This window comes from Fringilla coelebs (assembly GCF_963513975.1).
Source record: "Fringilla coelebs genome assembly, contig: SCAFFOLD_30, whole genome shotgun sequence".
In the NCBI taxonomy this organism is placed as follows: Eukaryota; Metazoa; Chordata; class Aves; order Passeriformes; family Fringillidae; genus Fringilla; species Fringilla coelebs.
Genome location: NW_028167448.1, coordinates 4105004 through 4131735, shown reverse-complemented (window position 1 = coordinate 4131735; position 26732 = coordinate 4105004). Strand labels below are relative to the sequence as shown.

General features: G+C 51.8%; 1 protein-coding gene across 1 annotated transcript; it reads left to right on the top strand.

The window, feature by feature from the left end:
* Nucleotides 1-16931: 16931 nt before the first annotated feature.
* Nucleotides 16932-17864, top strand: LOC311165834 (olfactory receptor 14I1-like; the record flags this gene model as incomplete). The annotated part of the gene is made up of 2 exons (XM_084227335.1): nt 16932-17225; nt 17586-17864. The coding sequence occupies 2 exons, from the start codon at nt 16932-16934 to the stop codon at nt 17862-17864; spliced, it is 573 nt and encodes a 190-aa protein (XP_084083461.1).
* Nucleotides 17865-26732: the final 8868 nt, after the last annotated feature.

Below are 26732 nucleotides of genomic sequence, written 5' to 3'. Positions count from 1 at the left end.
TAGCTTTTGGAATAGAACTCATGACAGGCCCAACAGGCCTTCCCAGGTCTTTGGTAATGTTCAGTGGGTTTTTCTCTCATAAAAAGATCCTCAATGAAACTTTTTAATCCTCTCATTATATTCACTGTTCACCTCTAGAATTTGACCCAGAAGTTCTGTACACCAAGCTTTGGACTATCACTGCATTTGAAGAAAATAAACTACCTTGCAGTGCCTGTTTTATCTGGGATCCCATCTCAGAGACCTGCATGAAGTTAGAGGGGAGAAAGGAAGAAGAGTCCCAGCAGAGCAGCACAGCGAGGGAGCAGCAGGGATTGGTCCTTTCAGAGTTGCCCTGCCCAACCCCACGCTGTCCTTTCCAGCCCTGCTGTGGCTGTAAGGCCAGAGTGCTCTGGCAGCTTGGTCACTGTCCTGCTGCATGTCCCTGCTGTGGCCACAGGCAGGGACAGGCCATGTGCACTACTGGGACACAGCTGGGCTCTAGAACAGCAGTTCCATCAGCCAAAGGAATCTCCTGAGGGCAGGGCAGGAAGGCTTTGCTCTCCTCTAGAGCTGCTGTCAGCAATGTGCTCCAGGAATGCCCTGGCACAGCAAAGCCCAGTGCCTGGAGCAGAGGGGGAATGTGCGGGGGGGGCTCACAGCAGTGTCCTGGCACAGCCAGAGCTCCTGGCATGGACCTGAGGGAGCAGCAGAGCAGGGCCTGGGCTGTGTCTTTGTTCTGGGGACAGCCTGGGAAGGTGCCCCAGGGCAATTGTCCCCCCACCAGCCCCTGCAGCTACCATGACCAGTACAGGCCTCTCCCCCACCTGCAGGAGGTTGTTTGTCCCTGCATGGAGGGACACCAAGTGACCAGGCCAGCTGGCCATGTCTGCTCTGTACTGAGGAGATCTCAGCAGTGCATCATGTGTGTGTGTGGGGAGATGAAGCCCAGTGAGCACAAACACCATCAGCATCACCCGGGGGTGGCACAATTCCAGTGGCACAAACAGTTCCTTGAGGCCACTTCACACTGAGAGTTACATCCTCTAGGAAACCACCTGAATTCTTTGCTGGGTCATGGTTAAGACTGCATAGAGAAAAACATCCAGGGCAGGGAAGTTCCAGGGAAAAAGGCTCAGGGCAGCCATGGAGTGCACAGAGAGACACTGGATAGAGTGAGGCTCTGTGGGGAGAAATCACACCTGCCTCCCTTCTGAACCACCCCAAAGACCTGGACAGGGCTGTGCTGTGTTCTGGGAACTGACCTGGAACTGAGGGATGTGGAAAAGGCCTTTGGTGTCAGGGCTGTTGAGAAGGCTGGGCACTGTCACTGTGGGACCTCTCTCAAACCCCTTGGAAAGGCCAGAGCCATCCCAGAAGGTCCTGGGCACTTGGGAAGGTCAGACATGGAACCAGTCTCCAAACAGGGCAGGGAGGGGGACTGGCAGAGTCACAGGCTGGTCAGGCTCAGCAGGGAAGGGGATGTAGCAAATCCCCCTGTAGCCATTCCAGGCACTGGAAGCACAGGGCAGGGACTGCAGAACCCACATGGGAGGGAAAAGAAGGGGATGTTGTGTGCCCAGACTCCAGCCAGGCCTGTGACAGGGTCTGCTGTGGTGTCCTCAGAGCCAGACTGGAGAGAGCTGGGCTGAAGGAGTGGAACATGGGCTGGGTGGGAATTTGGCTGAACAATGAGGGCCAAATGTCATCCATGGTACAGAGTCCTCTTGGCAGCAAACGCTCTGGTGACATCCCTCAGTGACCAGCCCTTGACCACCACTGTGGAAGATTTCTATTATCTCTACAAGGGCATGAAATATACTTTCAATTCCTTTGTGGATGCTGCCAAATTGCAGGGAGTCTGTGACTGAACTCATCTAGTTAATAGTGACTGCAAAATGTAATTGGGAGAGATGACTGACTTGGGTAAGTTGTCTTGCCATCAGGTGCCAAGAAAGCCTCTAGAAATGGCAGAAAAACGTGATGCATCAGAAGAAAGGCAGTTCAATAGGGAAAAACCCAAACCCCACCAAAGAAAACAAAACAAAACAAAAAAACTCAAATCCAATAAAAAAACCAAAGCAAGACCCACCCACAACACCACAAAAACTCCACAAACAAACCAACCACAAAAAGGAAAGGCCACAAACAGAAGACAAGCAAATCCACAGGAAATCTCCTATCAGCAGAAAATATTTAATTACCTTGTGGCAGGAGAGGATTCTGTATTTGTTGGTGCTGTTTTGAAAGAAAAAATGTCTTTAAAAAGTAATTAATCCCCTACCCACCTTGCCTCCCCACTTCTCTCAGTTGATTGCTGATCATGGTGTGACATGGAATGGAACATCCCTTGGGTCAGTCCAGCCCAGCTGTCCCATCCCTGCTCCCCAGGAACACTTGCCCACCCCAGGCCCATAGGTTGGGGGGTTGCAGACGCCTCATGCAGGGCGAGCGCTGAGACAAGTACAGGAGAACAGAACAACATTTACTCTTGTCAAGGACAGGAGAACAGAACAGCCCAGCCTTGGAGAGACTGATGAAGGATGTACCTCTGGCAAACAGAAGTCACACAAAATGCAAGCAGGATGCCATCTCAGCTCTGCAAGGCTGACAAAACAGAAGGTATGCATTAAAATAATATCGCCTTTACTCAAAAGAGAGGGGGGTGGTCGAAGAACAGCTACCTGAAAAGGACACTGGATGTTGAAGACAGACCACAAAGAACCATGTAAGGGTTTCTGATAGGGTGTGCAACTATGTCAAATAAACTCAAAGAAAGTGGGGATAGTTAATGGATACATAATCATTGTGTGTGATAAAAAGTCTTTTCATTTGATGCTGAGTGCACTCAAATGGAGGAAGGATGGAGCAAGTGACCAGCATGCTGTAATAAAGAAGACCTGCTTTCAAATACTCAAAACAGAGTTTAAACATTTCTATCCAGTGGATTTCAGTATTAGTGGTGTCCATTATGCCCCACAGTTTCACAATGGCCTCATGGCTCCATGAGGCCCTCCTGTATAACAATGGACCCTTGGTTCCATCGGGTTCTGTACTGTCAAAATGGCCTCCTTGGTTCAGCACTGCCACAATGCTCTCCTTGCTTCCACGAGGCCTTGGTGTGTCACAACAGCCCCTTGGTTCCATGAACTGCCAGAGTGCCACCATGGCCTCTTGGATCTGAAGTGGCACAATGGACAATTGGTCACAAGCAGCCCCACTGTGACACCATGAATATTTGGTTCCATGGGGCCCCACAGTGTCACAATGGCCCTTTGGCTGCATGAGGTTCCACAGCATCACCACGGTCTCCTTGGATCTGCACTATCTCTATGGAACATTGGTTCCATCTGGTCCTGCTGTGTCACAGTGGTTCCTTGGTTCAATGAAGCCCCACTGTATAACAATGGAATCTTGGTCCTCTGAGGTTCTGTACTGTCACAATGGTCTCCTTGGTTCTGGACCATAACAATGGACCCTTGGTTCCACAAAGTTCCATGATTTCACAATGGTCTCCTTGGTTCTGGACTGTAACAATGGACCCTCTGTTCCACAAGGTTCCATGATGTCACCATGGTCTCCTTGGTTCCATGAGGCCTTGCTGTGTCACAATGGACCCATGGTTCCATGAGCTTCCATGGTGTCACCATGCTCTCCTCAGATCCACATTGTCACAATGGACAATTGGCTCCATGGGGCCCTGCTGTGTCACAATAAACCCTTAGTGCCATGAGGATCTGTGGTGTCACAATGGTCTGCCTGGTTCAATGAGGCCTTGGAGTGTCACAATGGCTGCTTGGTTCCGTGAGCTTCCATAGCATCAACAATGGTCTCCTTGTTTCTGCAGTGTCATAATGGACCCTGGTTCCATGAGGTCCCTAAATGTCATGGCTCCCCTGGCTTCCATGTGGCACTGCTGTGTCACCACAGCCCCTTGGTTCCATGAATTTGTGTACTGTAAGCAATGGTTCCTTTGTTCCAATGAGGCCCTGCAGTGTCACAATGAACCTTGCGTTCCATGAAGTTCTTCAGTGTCACAATGGCCCCTTGGATCCATGAGGTCCCATAGTGTCACCATGGTGTCCTTGGGTCCACACTGCCATAATGGACCATGGATGCAGTCAGGATAGCTGCTAATAAAGCCCAGGGTAGGAAAGCAAAAAGGGCCTTTGAGTGGTGTCCACAGATGTTTAATTCAGCTGTGCAGTGAGATGTTCATGGTCAGAAGGCAGGACTCCTGGGGGCAGTCCAGGTTTCTATATCTCCAGAGGCAGGGGCTGATCAGTGCCATCAGGGCACTACAAGGATGGGGGCCAATGGGGGAATAGGGAGGGAGTGGCTGAGGGACACAGACAAGGGGAAGGAGCCAATGGGGTCAAACAGCTTTTGAGGGAAGCTTCTTGTGTCTCTCTAACCCAGGGAATGCCTCTCAGCGTCTCCACAGCTGCAGAATGCAAAAATGGCCCCTTGGTTCTTTTGAGCTCCTCAGAATCACGGTGGCCCCTTGGCTCAGCTGTGTCACACAGGCCCCTTGCTTCCATTGGGCCCCACAGCGTCACAATTGTCCCCCCTTAGTTCCATGAGGCCCCACAATGTCACAATGGACCTTTAGTTCCATGAATCCCACACTGTCCCATGAATCCTTAGTTCCATTGGGCCCTGGAGCGTCACAATGGACCTTTGGTTCCATGTTGCCACACGGTGCCACAAGTGCCCATTGGCCCAAGAGGGCCTCGCAGTGTTACAACGGTCCCTTGGTTCCATGGTGCCACATGGTGCCACAATTACCCTTTGGCCCAACAAAGCCTCATAGTGTCACAATAGACTCCTTGGTTCCATGGGGACACAAAGTGCCACAATGCCTCAAAGTGTAAACATGGCCTCCATAGTTTCAGGAGGCCCTCCTGTGTCACAATGGACCTGTGGTTCCATGATGCCCCATCGTGTCACAATGGTCTCCTTGGTTCTGCACTATAAGAATCCCTCCTTGGTCCCTCAGAGCCCCACAGTGACACTATTATGCCTGTGGTTCCATGAGGCCTTGCTTTAGCACAATGGTCTCCTTGGTTCCATGATGTCCCATAGCAGAGCAATGGTCTCCTTGTTTCCATGGTGCCAGAATGGCCCCTTTCTCCCATGGAGCCCCACAGTGTCACTGTGGTGCCCTTGATTCCACGAGGCCCTGCAGAGTCACAATGGCCCCCTTGGTTCCAATGGGTTCTGAAGGGCCATAATGGTCTCCATGGTTCCTTGAGGCCCTGCAATCTCCCAATGGACCCTTGGTTCCAAGGGCCCCGGCAGTGTCACAAGGCTGCCTTAATTCCATCAGGCCCTGCAGTGTCTCAGTGGCCCCTTGGCTCCAGGAGGAAAAGCAGAATCAGAAAGGCCCTTTGGTTCCATGGAGCACCACGGTGTCACCATGGTCCCATTGGTTCCACAGGACCCCACAGTGGAACAATGGACCTTTGGTTCCATGGGGTTCCTCAGTGTCTCAGTGGCCTCTTGGCTCCACATGGCCCTGCTGTGTCACAGTGGCAGGTGGTTCCATGAGGCCCCAGAGTGTCCAAATGGTCTCCTTGGTTCTGGGAAGCCCTACAGAGCCACAAGGGACCCTTGGTTCCAGGAGGCCTTGCTGTGTCACAATGGACTTTTGCTTCCAGGAGCTTTCACACTGTCAACAATGGTCTGAGCACTGCAGTGTCACCATGGATCCTTTGTTCCATGGGGTTCCAGAGCATAACTTGATCCCCTTTACTCCAGAACGTTCTGCAGTGTCGCAATGGACCATTGGTTCCATGCAGCCCCACACTGCCACAATGACCCCATGGCTCCATGAGCTTCCACTGTCAGCGATGGTCTCCTTGGTTCCATGAGGCCTTGCTCTGATACAATGGACTTTTGGTTCCATGGGGTTCCACAGCATCCCAATGGACCCTTTGTTCCATGGGGTTCCACATTGTCACAGCTGACTCCTTGGTTCTGTCAGCATCTGCAGTCAGAAATGTCCAAAATATCAGAATAAGACCCCTTAACACTGATTTAGTGTTTGAGAAAGCATAATTTATTCAGGCCTGTCACCCTGGTTCTTTAAGATTCTCTTAAGCCTTCTGATGCTGACATTCTTGTGGGAACTTTCTCACACACTTTTCTGTAAGCAACTCATTGTTTTGCATTCTTCTATGGAGGAGGAGAGAGTTGATGGACTGTTGGTAAAACCAGTGTCTGTAGAGAGGTGTCACTGTCACCCTCCAATCCACTGTCACCTTTGTAAAACTATAAATGATGGAGTCAGAAAATAAACGGCCCTTTTTTCTTCTTCACCGAGAGAGGGGCGTGCTGTGTGTTCTTTTGTGTCCTACAGCGACACAGGCCTAAGATCCAACATGGAATAAGTCCTGTCCTTATGAGAAGACAAGATTAATTCTACCAGTGTGTTGCTTATACATAGTCACTAAATGTGAATTGCAATTTACCCATTTCCGTAAAACCTACCCAGCTTCCCAGATTCAGGCCTTGTTTTCTCTGTCCCTGCACCCTTGAGCCAGATGTCTTCCTCTTCTCTTCCATCACTTCCAACCATCCTTTCTGGGATAGCAGCCCCTGCATGCCTGGTTCCTGTGCTGAAAGTTCACAGGCAGGGTAAAAATGGAATGAACCCTTTTGGTATCAGCCCAAGGCTTTGTGTGGGCAGGCAGAGGCAGGCAGGAGGCAGAGCTGTCAGCAAAGGAAGGGGCCAGCCAGGTGGGGCAGCCGGGGGATGCCGACAGCCTGCAGGGACAGAGGCGCAGGGCAGGGACACCATAGGACAGCCTGGGCTGCACAGGGCACAGGCATGTGCAGCAGCTGCACGGCCCTGACAGAGCCAACTCCTGCAGCACTTTGGCCATGGCTGCTGGGCCTGGGCCTGAGGCAGGAGCAGGAGACAAGTGACCCTTGCAGGCCTGGGGCCTCATTGCCTCCTTGTCCCTGCTCAGCAGCCTGGCAGGGGCCGCCCCATGCTCCTGCCCTTGGCATTGCACATCCCCACATGCCAGTGCCCATCCTGGGAAGAGCCCTGAGCAAGGAGGGAGGGACAGGATTTGCCTGGCCAGGGGCTGGGGCTCAGGCCTTGGCCCTTTGCATTCCTGAAACACATCCAGCTTGGCTCAGCACCAGAGACACCTTTGCCTTGTTTGTCCCCAGCTGTCATCACTGCCTCCAGTGTTCTGCTCTACCTGGAACCTGGGGACACTTTCTCAGTCATGACCCTCAGTGGGACCCATTAAAACTACAAGAAACTTTGGAGTCTAAGTTTAAGTTTGAGTTTCTAAAAAGTTTTTTGAACACTCTCTCAGGGACTGAGTCTGATGTAAACAACACCAAAGCCCTGAGAGGGTCATTAAAGTTTTCCCAGTGCAGTTATGAAGAAAAATTTCAAAGATCTTGTCAGAAATACACATTCCAATTTTAAAGGATGTATTTTATTTATCTTTAGATCAGAGGTGATTGCAGCATTCTGTGATTGATATTGACCCTGGGTCTCTCCTCAGCAGCTCTGGCCTGCTCACAGAAGCTCTGCCTTCAGCTCTGACCCAGTGTGGACAACCTTGCTCCATATTCCCCAGCCCCATCCTGTCTGTCCTCACTCTCCTGGGACCTGCTGTGCTTGCAGAGCTGACTGCACTCAGCCTAAGATGGGTTTTCAATTTTTGGGGTTTCTGAAGTTATCTCAAACTCCTGAGTTTCCCCACTGAAAACAGACACACTGCTCAGGTGTCTGCCAGCCCAAGGTGCCACCAAAGCCACTGCAGACCTGCCCTGGGCCAGCTGTGAGGGTGGATCATCAGCCCAAGCTGCCCTGGGCCACTGCATGGGGCTGCGGCCATGGGCACTGCACTGACCCCACTGCTGGGTTTGGCTGCCACGGCAACCCTGAGAAATTAAACTGTCCTTGGAAACACTGGGGAGGACTGGGACATACTGGGAAACACTTGGAACGCTGTGGGAGACACTGGGACATATTGGGAGTGACACTGTGGATGGGCTGGGGCAACCTGGGAGCACGAGGAATGCTGAGGGGTAATCTGGGTGGACTGGGATGGACTGTGGGGGTACACTGGGACATACTGGGACGTAACAGGACATACTGGGTATGATACTGGGGGATACTGTGACAATCTGGGGACACTGGGTCATCCTGTGGATGACATTGGGGGGGAACTGGGAATGAACTCAGGTGTATTGGGAAGGACTGGGCTGTACTGGAAGGGGTTTGGAGGGGCATTAGAGTTGTACTGGTCTGTACTGGGGATGAACTGGGCTGGACTGGGAGGGACTGGAGAGGTTGAATGGGCAGTTCCCACCTCCAGCACCTCCCATTTCCTGAGGCCCCGCCCATAACTGCCCGCAGCCAATCAGTGCCGGAGATCGGGGCCTAAGCAGGCGGTGCCTAGAGGCAGCGCCATCTTTTCTTTTTGCCTACAACTCCCGTCATGCCCCGCGACCCAAATGAGCCCCATTGAAGCCGGGACTCCAACGCCCGTCACGCCCCGCGCTCCACAGAGCCCGGGATCCGCCACCATCTGTCCCATGAGTTTCCTCCAGACCCTCCTGGATCCCTCAGCGCCCCCTCAGCACCTATTCGGGACCCCCCAAAAGCGTTCCCCGACCCTCTGAGTGCTCCCAACCCCACAGATGCCCGGCACAGCCACTTCTGGGAATTCATCTCCTCTCATCCCCCGCGGCCCCAGAGCCCCTCAGAACACAGTCCGCACCTAAATCTCCTGCCGTGCCCCGCGCCCTTAAGAGCCCGGTTAGAGCTCCCCGAGCTCCCCGCAAGGGCTCCTGAACCGTTTACGTTCCCCCGAGGACCTCAAGTTGCGGCTCGGACACAAAAGTGTCCCCCAAGAGCCTTCCCGGACCCCCAAACACCGCGTTCCCACCACTTCCGAGACTACAGCTCCCATCATGCTCCGAGGAGCACGTCCAGCGTTATTCCAGCCGGGACTTCCTCTCCCATCATGCCCCGCGCCCCGCCGAGAGCCAGTCCAGCTGCGCCTGGAACTCCCGTGATGCTCCGCGGCCCCGTTCAACCGTATGATACCCGCGCCTACAACTCCCATCAGCCCCCGCGCCCCAGAGAGCCCTGTCAGAACCCCCCAAGGGCCCGCCTGGACCTCAAAGGGCCCCAATTTCCCCTCCCTGAGCTCCAAGGGACCCCCTGTACCCCCAAGTGCTGCCCCGGACCCCGAACTGTCCCTCAGAATCCCTGAGTGCCCCTCCAAGTGCCTATCTGGCTGCCCCATGTGTCCTCCAGAGCCTCAAGGTCTCTCTGAATTCCCTCCCCAGACCCAAAACTGCCCCAAATGTGCCCCAGAAATGTCTCCAGGGACCCCAGAGAGGCCCCTTTTACACTGTCTTAAAATACTATGAAAAAGATTACAAAAGGACATAAAGTAGGACTAATTAGCATAAAGAGGGCAAAATAAATAGCCAATAGTGGTTAATTAATTCATTAAGGGAATTATGTTACTTATAATCAATGGCCAATGATTTTTTTTAGTTGCTAAAAATTTGTCAATTTTAAAATATAAATATAAGTAATGTAATAAAATGGGGAGAAACATTATCATAAATTAGAGAGATAGAACTAAATTTTGATTACTTAAAAAAGTTTACTGATAAGGAAAAAAGATGATTTTGGTTTATTTTTTGGCATGTCAGTCCCAGGTGGGTGATGTCAGACATGATGAGGCTGGGGGTGAGGAGCAGCTTGTCCAAACAGGCTCAGCCTACAAGGGGCTCATTCTTCTCCCTGCCCAGACCTCCTAAGGAGACATTCAGCATCAAAATCACCTGGGGAATGCTTCTGTCACCTCTTCTCTGAAATGAAAAATAAAACAATATTTCCTTGACTAGAACCAGATATCATGAGGTGCACTTTGAAATCTCCCTCCTGAAGAGAACTCCGAGCTGACTCCAATCCCTGCACAAGCCCTGGAGACTCACAGACAATGGACGGGAGACAAAGAGCTCCTGAGGGCTTTCTGTATTTTAATCAGCCCCATGGTGGCTTTGGGGCTGGCTCCAGGAGCCTCAGGCAGTGAGAGAAGGATGAAGAAGCTGCTCAAGGAGTCAGCAGCCAAACTCCAAGTGCCTTGGAGCACGGCTGGGTCCCAGGGAGGGCAGGGAGTGCCCAAGGCTGCCCAGGCAGTGCTGAGAGCAGATCCTTGAGGCCAGGAGTGCAGGGAGCCCAAGGCTCTGGGCAGGGCCCTGCAATGCTGAGCAAGGCCTGGCTTGGCTGCAGGGAGCAGAAAGGCCAAGCCCTGAGCCCAGCCTGGGCCAGCAGGGCCTGTCCCTCCCGGCTGGCTCGGGGCTCTTTGTGGGCCAGGGGGATGTGAGGGGCAGCAAGGACAAACGCCACAAACCCCTGTGACACTCCAGATCCTCAGGGAACCGAGGGCCTGTGTGACACCGCAGGGCCTCATGGAAACAAGAGGCCATTGTGAGCCTGCGGGGCTGTGACCCCCCAGAACACTCAAATGCTGTGGGTGATCAAAGGCTCCCTTATTCGAGTTTGGTGCACAGGAGAAACACCAACCTCATATTTACAAGAGGTCAAAATAACACCAAGTTTTACTGGCAAAATAGAAATATCCAAGAAACTTTGGAAAAGGATTCAATGTAACATCTAATTCAACATAAAACACTTAGCAGTTATCGCTGGCTGGGGTTTTGTATACAAATCCCAAACGGGACGGGACTGCTGTGGAACGTGCCCTGAGCTGTTTTATTTTTCAGCATCAGTCTCATTACATGGTTATGACAATGGGAAGATGTCATCTGCTCACATCCCAGGCAGCAGACCAAGAACTTAATGTTACAACTATATAAGCTTTTTGAGCAATCACACAAAGCAGAAGCACATTGACAGTGGTTCTGTCCAACCGCTATAAGCACACGTACCTTTGGTTAAAACAATGCCTGCTTATTTAAAATACAATACCTGCTTGTAAGCCTTGAAACACAATGCACAGAGCTCCATTATTAAGCTTCAAACTTCCTAATATCTTGCTAGATAAACTTTTCTACAGCTTAGGGAGTTATTCTAGACAAGCATTAATACACAGCCCAGTGTTCTATTTGTCCTTGCTTTTCTACTTTTTAAATAATTTTTCTGCTGACCTATCTGATGGCTACTGCTTAGCTCTAACCACAGATCTGTTGTCTCTGAGGCCTGCCTTTTGCAGCTTTCCCAAAACCATCTGATTTTGTGGATTCCCACAGCAGTAACTTCATTAGTTAGCTCATTTAACCTGGAAACCTTTAAATCCTTAAGTTATCTAAAAATGTTCCAGGTAAAGAGGATTAAAAGGAGAAAAGAGAGAAAGAAGGCAGAAGAGAAAGGCAGACAGACACACTTTTTGCTACAACTGCTAGGGTTCCAGCGTGGGGGTGAGTTAAAAATTCTCAAAAGAACTGACAGGGTCCAGACCCTGCTCTGTGTTTTTAAGCCCCTGTGCCTTTGTGGGGCTCTCCCCAGGTGCGATTTGTGATTGCTCAGGGATTCAGGGCTGGGTCAGCGCTGTCCCCACTGTGTGACTGACTGACTGCTCATCCCAAGGTGTCTCAGGACATTGATCTCATCCAGCCTCTGGAAGTGACCACAGTGACACTGGGGAACCTCATGGAACCGTGGGTCAGTTGTGACAATGTGGGTCCAAAGACACCATGGTGACACTGGAAAACCTCATGGAGCCCAGGGGCCCTTGTGACACAGTGGGGCCTCATGGAAATGAGGAGTCCATTGTGACTGACAGGGAAGATTCATTACAGACAATTGGATGGGTGAAAGTTTTGGTGTTAACATCTTTGAAATGGTCTTAATGTCTTCATTAACTTTATTGCAGAGCCCAGACAACTTGGCTCCTGAAAAAGACACGTGGGTCTACACGAGCCTGAGTTTATGAACTTTGGGGTAAAAGGACAGGTTTGAAAGGGGAATATGGGACAGGTGGTTTGGGAAGGCTGAACCTTCCCAGTACATCAGCCCGTGGGGACAGGAAGAGGGCAACGTGGAGCCAGGAGTTTGGATAAAAGGAGGCTGTGCCTCAGGAACCTCAAGAGAGAAACCCCCATGGGTGTGTGCCCTGGTGGACTCTTTCCCTTTGTTGGAATAAAGTTGCAGGACCCCTCTGTCTCCTCTATGGACACTGGCTTTCCATAGTGTGATTTTCTGTACATGACACCATGGAATGTCACAGAACCAAGGAGCCGTTGGGACACATCAAGGCCCCGCTGGAACAAAGAAACCATTGCTGACAGTACAGAACTCATGGAACCAAAGGGCCATTGAGGCAATGCAGATCCATGGACACCATGGTGACACTATGGAACCTCATGGAATCAGGGACCCTTGTGACACCCTGGTGCCTCATGGAATCATGGAGACCGTTGTGAAACTCAGGGACCCCATGGAACCAAAGGTCAAGGATGGAACTGTGGGGCCATAGACCCAAGGAGCCCATGTGACAGAGCTGGGCCGCATGGAGACAAGGGCATATTGTGACATTGCAAGAGCTTATAGAAGCAAGGGGCCATTGTGACTCTACAGAAGCAAGGAGAACATTGTGACAAGGAGAATATTGTCACACTACAGGCACTCAGTGAACCAAGGAGTCCATTGGGACACTGTGGGGCCCCATGGAACCAAGGGGACATGGATCAGGTCTTGACTCTTTGGCTGGCTTGGCCTTCTGGAGGCCCCTGAGAGGTCCAGCTGACCCTGGTATGTCAAGGGCAGCTGCTCATCAGCTCCTGAAGCACTGGGGCTGTGTGCTCTCCTTCCTATGGAAAATAACTGTCCCTCTTTCCAGGTTTCCATTGCCAAAATTGGGATTCCTTCTCAATATTTCCTTATATGCCCAGATTGTTCCCAGATCAAATCTACCAGGGCAGAGAGATCTGGCTGGCTTGGCCACCCCAAGTCCACCTCTCATCTGCCTTTGAAACACTGGGACCATGTGCTTTTCTTTCCTATGAGAAAGAAGCACCTTTCACGTCCAGGTCCCCATGGCCAATGTTGGGAATACACCTCTAAAATTCCCATATGCAAGGATAGCTCCCAGACAAAAGCTGCCAGGAGATAAAAGTCTGGCTGGCCTTGGCTTCTTGAGGGCTGTTTCTCATCTGCCTTTGAAACACTGAGACTCTGTGCTTTTCTAATGAAAAGAACTCTTCTACCATTCCAGACACCCACAGCCAAAACTGAGATTCCACCTCCAAAAATCCCTATGTTCAAAGATTTCGCACAGATGAAAGGTGCCAGGAGACACAGGTCTGGCTGGCTTGGCCCAATGGGTGGCCACCTCTCATCTTCTTCCAAAACACTTGGACTTTACACTCTTATTTCCTGTGGATAAAACCTTCCACCTTGACCAGGAGCCCATGGCCAAAACTGGGACTCCACCTCCAAAACTCTGTCCATCCAAGGATTGCTCCCAGGTGAAAGCTGCCAGGACAGACAGGTCTGGCTGCCCTTGGCCTCTTGGGGACCACCTCTCACCTGTTTTTAAAACACTGGGGCTCTACCCTTTCCTTCCAATGGAAAAGAACCGTCCTTTTCATCAGGATGTCTAGGGCTGAAATTGAGACTCAGCCCTCCGAAGATTTCTTGGTTGTGAAAGCTGCCAGGAAAAACAGGTCTGGTGACCTTGGCCTCCCAGGAGCCGCCTGTCAACTCTTCTGCCATTGAAACACTTGGGCTCTGTGCTTTCCTTCCAGTGGGAAAAAAACATTCTTCTTACCTAAGAAGAAATGGCCAAATGTAGGATTCCACCTGCAAAATCCCCTATATCCAAGGGCTGCTTTCAGACAAAAGCTGCCAGGACAGAGAGGTCTGCCTGCCCTTGGCCTCTGATGTCTGCACCATCTCATCTGGCCCTGAAACACCAGTGTTCCGTGCTTTCCTTCCTATGGAAAAGAACCATCCTTCTCCACAAGGCATTAATGTCCAAAAGTGGTATTCTGCCTCTAAAGCTCCAACTATCTGGACATTGCTTTTTACCAAATAGCATATATGATAGGTTGCTCCCAAGCCCTGGGATTGACTGGCAGGGGCTTCTTCCAGTCAGGTCTCTTATGAAGCTGCAAGCATTTCACTGGGCAGATCCCAAGGTGGCGTGGAGTTCAGACCAACGAGAATATCCACACCAAGTCTTTCAAATGTTCTATACAAAGGGTAGCCTGGAAAATAAACTTCCTCTGTGCCACATGATCATTGGGGGTGAGTTGTCTCTTTCTCCTTGCCCCTCACCGCCCGTACATGACGTAACAATTGCTCCCAGAAGAAATCTGCCAGCACCATCTAATCTGGCTGCCCATGGCCTCTGGTGCCTGCCCCACATCTGCCCCTGGAACACTGGGGCTCAGTTGTTTCCTTCCTGTGGAGACCAAGGTGACACTGTGAGGACCTCGTGGAACCATGGACACCATTGGGGCACTTTGAGATACCATGGTGACACCATGGGGTTCCATGGAACCAAGAGACCACCATGACACTGTGGGGCCTCGTGGAGCCATGGAGACCATGAGGAGGCTTCAGGGCCTCGTGTAACCAAGGGGCCATTGTGACACTTCAGGGCCTCATGGAATTAAGGGCGCCACTGGAACATTGTGGGGCCCCATGGAATGAGGGGAACATGGAAGAGATCAGGCTGATTTGGCCTTCCAGGGGGGACCTAACGGGTCTGGCTGATCTTGGAATGTCAAGGGCTGCCTCTCATCTGTCCATGAACGACTGTGACTCCATGCTTTCCTTCCTATGGAAAGAAGTGTCTCTCTTTTCAGACACCCATGGACAGAATTGGTACTACCCCCTAAAAATTTCCTGTATGCAAGGGTATCTTCCAGAAAAAAACCTGCCAGCTCTGGCAGGCCTTGGCCTCTGGTGGTCACATCTCATCTGTGTCAGAAGCACCAGGGCTATGCAGCAGCTGCAAGGCCCTGACAGAGCCAACTCCTGCAGCACTTTGGCCATGGCTGCTGGGCCTGGGCCTGGGGCAGGAGCAGGAGACAAGTGACCCTTGCAGGCCTGGGGCCTCATTGCCTCCTTGTCCCTGCTCAGCAGCCTGGCAGGGGCCGCCCCATGCTCCTGCCCTTGCCATTGCACATCCCCACATGCCAGTGCCCATCCCGGGAAGAGCCCTGAGCAAGGAGGGAGGGACAGGATCTGCCTGGCCAGGGGCTGGGGCTCAGGCCTTGGCCCTTTGCATTCCTGAAACACATCCAGCTTGGCTCAGCACCAGAGACACCTTTGCCTTGTTTGTGCCCAGCTGTCATCACTGCCTCCAGTGTTCTGCTCTAACAGGAATCTGGGGACACTTTCTCAGTTGTGTCCCTCATTGGGACCCATTAAAACTTCAAGAAACTTCATTGTTTTAATTAAAGTTTGAGTTTTTGAGAAGTTTTTTGAAGACACTCTCAGGGACTGAGTCTGATGTAAACAACACCAAAGCCCCGAGAGGCTCATTAAAGTCCTTGTGCTGTGTCTGTGCTGCTGAGCTTTAAAGGAACAGCTCTTCCCAGGACCAGCTCCTCTCTCAGCCCAGCAGGGCTGAGGGCTCTGCCTGCAGGCACTGAGGGGACAGAAGCCAGGCAGAGACAGGCTGAAGGCAATCAGGATTGGGAAGACATTGAGCTGAGACTTCACTTGGGGAATCTTCAAAGCCCACTATGTGGTGAGTCTGTGTATGCGGGGATAGATCTGCTGTCCTCCTGGAGGGATCTCCTAAAGCTGCCCCAGGACAGGACTGATGTGACTGTAAGGATGGCTCTGCTGCCCTTTCTTCTTTGGGGTAGGATGTGCTGCAGAGCGGGGCTGCCCTGGGCACCAGCACTGGGACAGGGCAGGACAGCTCCTGCTGCCAGGGACGGCTGCAGGGGATGAAGCTGGGGATGCAACTAGCGCTGCCCAGGGCTGTCCTGTAGAGCAGGTCCTGCAGCCCTCAGGGCTCTTGGCCAGCTCAGGGCATGTGCCACCTGCCAGTGGCAGCTCTCAGACTGCCTGGCAGCTCCCCAAGGACGGTGCAGGGGAGAAGTTGGAGGTGGAAGGAGTGACCCCCATCAGGGCAGATTCCTCCTGCTGTGGAGATAGTACTGCATGGCCAGGGCTGCTCTCAGCTTTTTCCTCAAGGGAAGGGAAATGGGCTGTCAGCTTTGTCTGTGTCACTGATACTCCTGCACTGTCACCCTGGGCACCAGCAGATGTGCCTCACATCTCCCTCAGAAAGTGCCTCCTCACACTCCTCTACCTACAGACAGCAGCAGCAGCAGCACCTTGGCTTGCAGCATCTCTGTCTGGCCTGCCCTTAAGGCCCTGCTGCCAGCGAGATGCCCCTGGACAGTGCCCTGTGCTGGGAGGTGTCTGCAGAGCAGAGCCCCCAGGGCTGGGCTGGGCTCTGGCAGCACTGGCAGGGACAAGGCTTGGACAGAGAGAAACAGCTCCCAGTAGGCACAACTCCAGGCAGCAGAGAGGCAGACCAATCCTTGGTGTCCCTCTATTTCCAGCTGCACTGGGAAAGGTAGAAAAATTTAGAGATGCTGACAAGGAAACTGGAGACTTCAAAAAGTCCACTTTATTTTTCAAGCACGTCTGAAGAGCAGTCACCATGAAAGAGAGGAAGGTGAAATGAGCTAAGGGCACCTCTGTGGTTCCAGCAGGTCTGACTGCACTGGGGCACAGGGAGCCCTGTGTTCCCTATGGGCTCCCCAGTGTCTGGGCTGAGAGCAGTGTCGAAGATGAGGCAGCAGCACAAAACTGAGCTCAGAGAAAAATGGCTGAGCAAAGTTTCCCCCAAAAAAGAGAAGTGATTTTGAGGGGATTCCAAATTAAAGAGCATAGGAATGACACAATGAAGTCTTTCCCAGCTTGTCATTGTCTTCTTTCAATAGTCCATGATGGCCACAGTGAAGAAATGTCCAACAGCAGCTCCATCAGCCACTTCCTCCTGCTGGCACTGGCAGACACGCGGCAGCTGCAGCTCCTGCACTTCTGCCTCTTGCTGGCCATCTCCCTGGCTGCCCTCCTGGGCAATGGCCTCATCATCAGCGCCGTAGCCTGCGGCCAGCACATGCACAACCCCATGTACTTCTTCCTGCTCAACCTGGCCCTCGCTGACCTGGGCTCCATCTGCACCACTGTCCCCAAAGCCATGCACAATTCCCTCTGGGACACCAGAGACATCTCCTACACAGGATGTGCTGCACAGGTATTTCTGTATGTATGCTTTATGTCAACAGAGTTTTCCCTCCTGACCGTCATGTGCTACGACCGTTACATGTCCATCTGCAAACCCCTGCACTACGAGACCCTCCTGGGCAGCAGAGCTTGTGCCCACATGGCAGCAGCTGCCTGGGCCAGTGGCTTTCTCTATTCACTGCTGCACACGGCCAATACATTTTCCTTGCCTCTGTGCCATGGCAATGCCCTGGGCCAGTTCTTCTGTGAAATCCCACACATCTTCAAGCTCTCCTGCTCACACTCCAAACTCAGGGAACTTGGGATCATTGTGGTTGGTGCCTCTTTAGCATTTGGTTGTTTTGTGTTCATGGTTTTCTCCTACGTACAGATCTTCAGGGCCGTGCTGAGGATCCCCTCTGAGCAGGGACAGCACAAAGCCTTTTCCACCTGCCTCCCTCACCTGGCCGTGGTCTCCCTGTTCCTCAGCACTGCCATGTTTGCCTACCTGAAGCCCCCCTCCATCTCCTTCCCATCCCTGGATCTGGCAGTATCAGTTCTGTATTCAGTGGTGCCTCCAGCCCTGAACCCCTTCATCTACAGCCTGAGGAACCAGGAGCTCAAGGCTGCAGTGTGGAAACTGATGCATGGAAAAATTCAGAAGCATTAAAGTGGTTGCCAATTTTTGCCAATTACTAGTAATAAAAATCATCTTTGATAGTTCATGTTGGTTTCATTTTGGAGCTTCTTTTTCATTATTTGCCTTTTGAAATATTGTCCCTAAACTACAGCCATCAATTCTGCCATATCTCGTTTTGTTTCTCCACACCTTCACTGTGACCCACAGACTGTGTCAATGAGGAGCTTTGCTCTTGGTGGGTTTAAATGACCTTAAGGATTTCCAAGCAGACTTTTCATGGGAGATCCCCCTCTTGTTCCTTCTCTGGAGCTGCAGCAGCAATGTCTGTGTGCAGAGCTGGGAGCAGATCAGTGCTGGCACAGCAGCTGTGCCCAGCAGCAGCACTTGGTGTTGCCAGTGCTGCTCCCGTGGCCCTGCCCTGCTGCCCTGGTGGCCCTGGTGTTGCTGGAGGGCCTGAGTGCTCTCAGGGCTGGGCACAGTCCTGGGGGTGGCAGTGCCGGGGCTGCAGCAGGGACAGGCCATCGGCACTGCTGGGGCAGCTCTAATGCCTCAGGCCAGGCCCTGGGGGCTCCAGGCTCCTTGGCCAGGCTCTCTCAAGAACACTCAGGCCAATGCTCAGCACAGAAAAGCCCCGTGAGCAGCCCCAGGCTGGCTGTGGGCAGGCTGGGGGCAAACAGCATGGCTGGGGCTCTGCAAGGGCCCTGGGGGGGATGGGAAGGAGCAGCAGAGCAGGGGCTGATCCATCCCCAGTGTGCTGGACAACCCAGGGCAGCGTCCCAGAGCATCCTCATGGAGCTGCCAACAACATCCCTCCTCTGCAGCCCTGGCCTCTCCCCCAGCTCACACAGGTGCCCCATCCTTGCAGGCACAGACACGGCAGCACTGGCTCAGCAGCCCCTGTTTGCATTGCACAGAGCAGGCAGGAGCACCCCCATGCTGTGGGTGTGGGGACATGAACCTAAGGGAGCAAAAATGCCATCAGCCCCTGGGGCCAGGAAAGGCTAGGGGATGGCAGGGAAACCACTCAGCTTTATTGTGGCCTCTGCAGACAGATAGAAAGTTTGTTCCCATGAGCTGGGAGTTTCCTGTCCCACTGCAGATGCTGTTGCTCAGAGCCAGGGCTGCCAGGGAATTCTGTGGCATATGGTGCTAAAGACTTTTCTGAATTCCAGGTACACAACATCTAGAGCCTTTCCTGCATCTACCAGGTGTGTCACATGGTCATAAAAGGAGATCAGGTTGGTCAGGCAGGACCTAAACCCATGCAGCCTGGCTCTGTTTCCTCGGCCATCCTGTGGGTGCCCTATGATGGCACTCAAGGTGATCTGTTCCATAACCTTGCCGGGCAGCCAGGTCAGGCTGACAGGCCTGGAGCTCCCCAGATCCTCCTTCCAGCCCTTCTTGGGGATGGGCTCACATTGGCACCCCCAGTCCTCTGGGACCTCCCTGCTGAGCCAGGACACATGGTAAATGATGGAGAGCAGCTTGAGGAGCTCATCCACCAGCTCCCCCATCCTCCTGCGATGGATCCCATCTGCTTCCAGAGACACCTGTGAGCATCTGAGCGGCTCAGCAGGTCCCCAGCTGTTTCCTCCTAGATTACAGGGGGGCTGTTTTGCTCCCTGTCCCCATCTACAGCTCAGGAGAACACTTGTCCTGAGGACAACCTGCCCTAATGTTGAAAAGTGGGGCAAAGAAGGGGTTAAGCAGCTGAGCTTTTCCTTATCTTACTATCTTCCCCACTGCCTCCAATAAAGAGTAGATCTACTTATCCCTCCCTTTGCTATTAGGTTTTTTAAAAACATTCTTTATTATTTTTCACAGAAGGGGCCAGGTTAAGCTCTAGTTGACCTTTTACCACTCTACTTTTCATTCTGCACGACCTAACAACATCCTTAAATGCTTCCTGAGATGCCTGATTTTCTGTCCAATGGTGACACACCCTCCTTTTTCCCTCAGTTCCCACAAAAGCTCCATGCCCAGTCAGGACAAACATTTTCCTAGCTGGCTCAACTTTAGCACAGAGGGACAGGCTGCTCCTTCCCTCTTAGGATTACTTCCTTGAAGTGTGTTCATCCTTCCTGGATCCCTTTGTTTTTAAGGGCTGTTTCCCTTAAAAAATCAGTACCTGATTCGGTACTCTCCAAATCTGCACCTGAATAGGCCAAGGTCTGCCCTCCATAATTCCAGGGTAGATGTTTTGTTAGTGGCCCTCCTTCTTCCACAGAATATTGGAAACTCTATTATTTTATGGTGACTGTGACCCAGGCAGCCTCCAACCACATCTCCCACCAGCCTTTCTCTGTTGGTGAACAGCTGGAGACAGAGCTTTCCTTGGCAGTGGGAGTGATACCAAAAATTGGGCAAAATAATAAAACTCCATAATCCCATTGTAACATGAAGATGCAGCATTCTTTATTTGGCTGGATGCACAGGGGGATAGCTTCTCCCACAGCCATGCATGCTGAGTACAGGAAAGTTTCTGTTTATAGGCTGTGTTTTGCATACATATTCATTGATTGTCCTGGACTAAACACACATATGAAAATCATTTCCCCAAAATCATTAATATATTTCTCCTCCCCTTTACCCATGTATTCTTCTGTCCTGGGGGTCTCTTTGGTGGTCCCTGGTGCTCATGATCCCAATGTTCCAGTTGGGCTGGCTGAGCTGGCAGGACACTGAGGCTGGTGAATTTCAGTTCCCCTTCTCACACAATGGGCATTGTTTGGTTTCCATAGGCCTGATGTTTTTCTCAATGCAGAATTAGCATTGAGTTAGCTCATCTGGTGCTGACAATTTATCATCCGGCAATATGAGGTCACAGAGTGGGCTACGGCATCACAAAATGGGTTATGTGAGGTCATTGAGCAATTATGGCATCATAGGCTATCTCTGTGACATCACAGAGAGGGTTGTGATGTCACAGGGCAGAGGCCAGCCATCATAGAGCAGACTATGACATCACAGAGTTGGCTGTGACATCAGAGACCAGCTGTGGGACATTGGAGAATGGGCTGTAACATCATAGAGCAGCTAAAACATCACCGGTGGCACAGGGCTTGCTCTACCATGCCTGCAGGGAGTGGCAGGCAGCAGCACGAGTTAAGAGTGTGGCTATTGTGTGGCTATCGTTGATTCTATCATATCAAACAAGCAAAGTGTGTAGCATCTGCTCCTCATATCCAGCACCCTTCCTCTTGGGTTGGTGTCTCGTACATTGTCCAGGCTTCTAGGCTCTTTGGTCTGCCTACATTTCTTTCTGGCTCCCAGGTCTGCCTGGCTATAAAACTCATCCTGATTTTTAGGCTCTCAGGCTGTTGGTCCACCTGGCTCAGTTGCCAGGCTCCTAGTCTGCCTGGCTCCACCATCTTACTGCTCTTAGGTCTGCAGTCATCTGACTGAATCACCTCGGGATCACCAGATGTCCCAGCTGGGGGTACAACTGACACCAAAGAAGGCATCAAGCACCAGCCCTTTATTGTTCCTCAGCATAACCTTTTATACCCTTCACCTTACACACATTGCACCTGTGTGCCCTCTGTACCCTTTTGTGGTTGGTCAATACACCTCGGCACTCCATGTCTCATCACCTTTAATACTGTTCACCTGTCCTGCATGGTTGTAGCCCCTTAGGGATGAGGCTTGGCCACAGCCCCACTCCCAGTTACCACAAACTGTGTGCCTACAGTCACTGGGTTGGTCACTCTGCCCCAGCCCCCCCTCACAGTTTCCCCCCAGAAGTCCAAAGCTGTTCATGCCCAGCAGGGTCCCCTGTGCCCAGTATCCCCCTGGTCCACCTGGAGCTGCAGCCTCCCCCAAGGATGTTCCACAAATCAACCCCCAGAGCCTGACACGGGGACAAGGGGCTGGGCTGTGTGACCAGGACATCCAGGACGTGGATTATCCAGGCCACTGGGGCCTGCTTTGGGGTCCCCAGGGCCAGAAAGATGTCTGGCAGCTGGAGCAGGGTTAGGGAATGGCCTCCAAGGTGGGGTTGTGTGGAAATGGATTTGTAGGAAGTTCTCAGGGCCTGACAGAAGGTCAACACCATATGCATCCACATGCAAATTTTGAGATAAAAAATGCCGTGGAATAGGACAGATATTGTTTAGAGAGATATTGAGCTAGAAAAAAGTTTCAGAGGATGACCTTGCAAAAAAGACTAGATACTTTGGAGAAATAGAACTATGAAAGATGCATTGTAGTGGGACCCACAAGGGGTAGTTTTAGATGATTGGCTTTAAGGCATCTACAGCATGGCCTGGCCAAAGCTGAGAGGCCAAGAAACCCTTACAATGTACTGTAATTAGGAAATAGCTGGCTTCTGATTGTGATGGCGTGAATTATAACATCTGTATATTGTCTCACACTTCTCATGAGGTTGAAAATGGAATAAAAGTTTTTAAAATGCCTCTTAGTTGCCCCATCTCTGGATCAAGAAAACGGTATTGTCCAACAGCACTGGAGTCCTTTGGCTGTGAGCAGAGGCTGAGGGAGCTGGGCTTGTCCAGCCTGGAGCAGGGAAGGCTGAGGGGCTCCTCATCCCAGCCTGGCAGTGCCACCCAGGAGGGGATGGAGAACACAGAGCCAGGCTCTTCACCGGGGGGGCCTGGTAGGAGACAAAAGACAGTGGGTGAAAGGGGAAAGAGGGAAGATCAGCCAGGACAGGAGGAGATGAAATGAGTCAGCCTGGTTTCAGCATTTCCTCAACACCAAAAGCAGCCTGACCTCCCTTCTCAATCCACCACTGATAACTTTGCAAACCAGGAACTGTTCAGGCTGTTTTATCCCCACTTCAGGATGAGCATCCTGATACAACTTCACTGTGTTTGTAACTATCAGAGAATCACCTTTGTCTAAAATTGGTTTTGTACAAAAATCCATTGTGGATGGTGGACATGTCAGATGTTACTGGGATGTGTCACACTACTGAGGGAAGAGTTTCAACATTTCTTAATTTGAATCATGTTTACAATTTTTATGTTGGCCATGAAGAGAAACTCTCTGTGCCTCTGAGTCCCACCAGTTTCTGACCCCCAAAGGACACAAACCTGATGAGTTCTGGTTCCCACTCAAGTGCTGGCACTTGCACCTCCCTCCATCCCCAGAGCAGAGCTCCCTTGTCTCAGAAAGTCCCTGGCAGTGCAGGGATGAAGGAAACAGCACAGGCTCTGGGGATCAGGGCAGGGCATGGCCAGGGATTTGGGGTGGTTGTGAGCCCAGGGAAGGACCTGGCCCTTGGCCTTGGTGAACCTCATCCAATTGTCCTGGGCCCATGGCTCCAGCCTGTCCAGATCCCTCTGCAAAGCTTCCTGCCCTCCAGCACAGCCACTCTCCCACCCAGCTTGGGATCACCTGGGAACTGACTAAGGGTGTCCTCGATGGCTTGTCCAGATGAGCAATAAAGAGATTTCACTGACCTGGCCCCAGTCCTGAGCCCTGGGGACAGCCCTGGATGTGACTCCATTCCTCAGCTGCTCTGAGTGCCAGGGGTTGGATGAGGGAAATGGTGGGGCTGGGGTAGGGACAAAGTGTGATTAATTGTCAGCCATGAAGGGGCTTGATTTTCATATCTGTACAGACTGCATTAGGAGGGACTGGGGATCAATATTAAGCGGAGATTGCTGATATCAATCTAAAAACAGGAAAAGAAAACGAAAGAGGACAAAACAATTATCTCTTCATTGTTTCCAATATAGTAGATTCACTTTGAATACACTTCTGAAATCTGCCTGATTAACCACAGAAGAATCAGACTTGAATTATTCCCAGGGGCTTGTCTTGTTTGTGTGTTTTGAACAAATGTTTATGAGCCTTTGTCACTGAATTTCTCAACTGAAGAGCTCAAGAAAGAAGAGGCCTCTTGTCTTCGTTTGGAATGACAGGTGCCTGCTAAAGGAGACAGGAGCCTCCCCTGAAATGGAGAATGCAAACCCTCCCCACCCCTCCGAATTGCTATGAATTTTAAATTAATGGGGTCTCAGGCAAAAAATATGGGAGCAGGAAATAACAATTCTTTAATAGGGAAAGGAAAAAAAAAAAGGATAAAATAAAACGATGCAATACACTAGAACAACACTGACAAAGTCAGAACACAACCTGACACCCTGTTGGTGTTGGTAGCAGTCCAGTTGGAAAAGAGGCTGCAGTCCTCTTGGAGTGTCAGGCGTGGTTCTGTTGGAGCAGGGGAGTCCTGTAGGAAAGGGGTGTATTCTTCCTCCACAGATCCGTGGAAGTAGAAGCAGCTGCTGTTCCTCTGGGGAGTCCAGTGGAGAAGAGCTGTCTGATGTGTCAGAATCTTCTAGGTTATATTTGGGTAGGAATGCTTGGCTCCTCCCTCTGGGCGGAGCATCTCACAATGGGATGTTATAGTTCTTATCAGTTATATGGTGACATTCAATACCCTCTTATCAGCAGATGTCACCCTGTTGATTATGATCACTCAGGAAGAGAGATAAGGAGAATTGCCCAGTTGGCACCAGACAACTGCCATACAGATGGCAATAGAATACATCTTGCCTTGCAATCTGGAACAGTCCTAATTCAAATTGTCAAAATTATTATTACTCCAATTGTATAACTATTTTTATAACCATTTTATTGCTATTAAACTTTTAAGACTTTAAAAAAGAAGTGATTGGCTTTTTCAACAATTTTTATCATCTTTTTCTCCCATAGGGCCAAGGGGTGGGACCCTCTGGGGTCCCTGGAGACATTTCTGGGGCACATTTGGGGCAGGGGAGGGAATTCAGAGAGAACTTGAGGCTCTGGAGGACACTTGGGGGAGCCGGGTGGGCACTTGGAGGGGCACTCAGGGATTCTGAGGGACAGTTCGGGGTCCAGGGAAGCACTTGCGGGGAGATCCAGAAGCTCTAACTGGGCTCTTTAGGGCGCGGGGCACGGCAGGAGTTTTAGGTGCGGGACTGTGTTCTGAGGGGCTCTGGGGCCGCGGGGGATGAGAGGAGATGAATTCCCAGAAGTGGCTGTGCCGAGCATCTGTGGGGTTGGGAGCACTCAGGGGATCCAGGGACACTTTTGGGGGGTCCAGAATGTGCGCTGAGGGGCCACTGAGGGATCCTGGAGGGTCTGGGGGACGCTCATGGGACAGATGGGGGGAGGATCCCAGGGTTCTGTGGAGCACGAGGCATGACGGGCGTTGTAGTCTCAGCTCCAATGGGGCTGCATTTGGCTGCGGGGCATGACGGGAGTTGTAGGCAAAAAGAAAATATAGCACCGACCTTAGGAACCGCTTCCTGAGGCCCCGAATTCCAGCCCTGATTGGCTGCAGGCAGTGATGGGCGGGAGTCTCGGCTGCGGGCAAATGGGCGGCAGCAGAGGTGGGAACAGCCCATTCAAGTTTTCTAGTCCCTCCCAGTATAGCCCAGTTCATCCACAGTACAGACCAGTACAACCCCCGTGTCACTCCAGTCCACCTGAGTTCATTCCCAGTCCCTTCCAGTTCCCCACTGTGTCATGCATAGTACACTCCTGTATCCCCCAGTGTTCTCCTGAGTGTCCCCAGTTTGTCACAGTATCCCCCAGTATCACTCCCAGTATATCCCAGTATGTTCCAGTGTACCCCCACTGTGCATCCCAGTCCACCCAGATTCCCCCTTAGCATTCCTCATGTTCCCAGGTTGTCCCAGTCCTCCCCAGTGTCACTCCCAGTATGTCCCAGTGTCTCACACAGCGTTCCCAGTTTTCCCCAGTATGTCCCAGTCCTCCCCAGTGTTTCCAAGGACAGTTTAATTTCTCAGGGTTGCCATGGCAGCCAAACCCAGCAGTGGGGTCAGTGCAGTGCCCATGGCCACAGCCCCTTGCAGTGGCCCAGGGCAGTTTGGGCTGATGATCCACCCTCACAGCTGGCCCAGGGCAGGTCTGCAGTGGCTTTGGTGGCACCTTGGGCTGGCACACACCTGAGCAGTGTGTCTGTTTCCAGTGGGGAAACTCAGGAGTTCGAGATTGCTTCAGAAACCCCAAAAATTGAAAACCCCTATTAGGGTGAGTGCAGCTAGCTGTCCAAGCAGAGCAGGTCCCAGGGGAGTGAGGACAGACAGGATGGAGCTGGGGAATGTGGAGCGAGGTTGTCCACACTGGGTCAGAGCTCAAGGCACAGCTTCTGTGAGTAGGCCAGAGCTGCTGAGGAGAGACCCTGGGTCAACATCAATCACAGAATGCTGCAATCACTTCTGATCTAAAGATAAATAAAATAAAATAAATCCTTTAAAATTGGAAAGTGTATTTCTGGCAAGGTCTTTGAAAGATTTCTCCATAAGTGGACAAGGAATACTTTAATGATCCTCTCAGGGCTTTGGCGTTGTTTACATCAGACTCAGTCCCTGAGAGTGTCTTCAAAAAACCTCTCAAGAACTCAAAGTTTAAATGTAACTACAAAGTTTCTTGAAATTTTAATGGGTCCCAATGAGGGACACAACTGAGAAAGTGTCCCCAGGTTCCAGTTAGAGCAGAACAATGGAGGCAGTGATGACAGCTGGGGACAAACAAGGCAAAGGTGTCTCTGGTGCTGAGCAAAGCTGGATGTGTTTCAGGAATGCAAAGGGCCAAGGCCTGAGCCCCAGCCCCTGGCCAGGCAGATTCTGTCCCTCCCTCCTTGCTCAGGGCTCTTCCCAGGATGGGCACTGGCATGTGGGCATGTGCAATGCCAAGGGCAGGAGCATGGGGCGGCCCCTGCCAGGCTGCTGAGCAGGGACAAGGAGGCAATGAGGCCCCAGGTCTGCAAGGGTCACTTGTCTCCTGCTCCTGCCTCAGGCCCAGGCCCAGCAGCCATGGCCAAAGTGCTGCAGGAGTTGGCTCTGTCAGGGCCTTGCAGCTGCTGCACATGCCTGTGCCCTGTGCAGTCCAGGCTGTCCTACGGTGTCCCTGCCCTGCACCTCT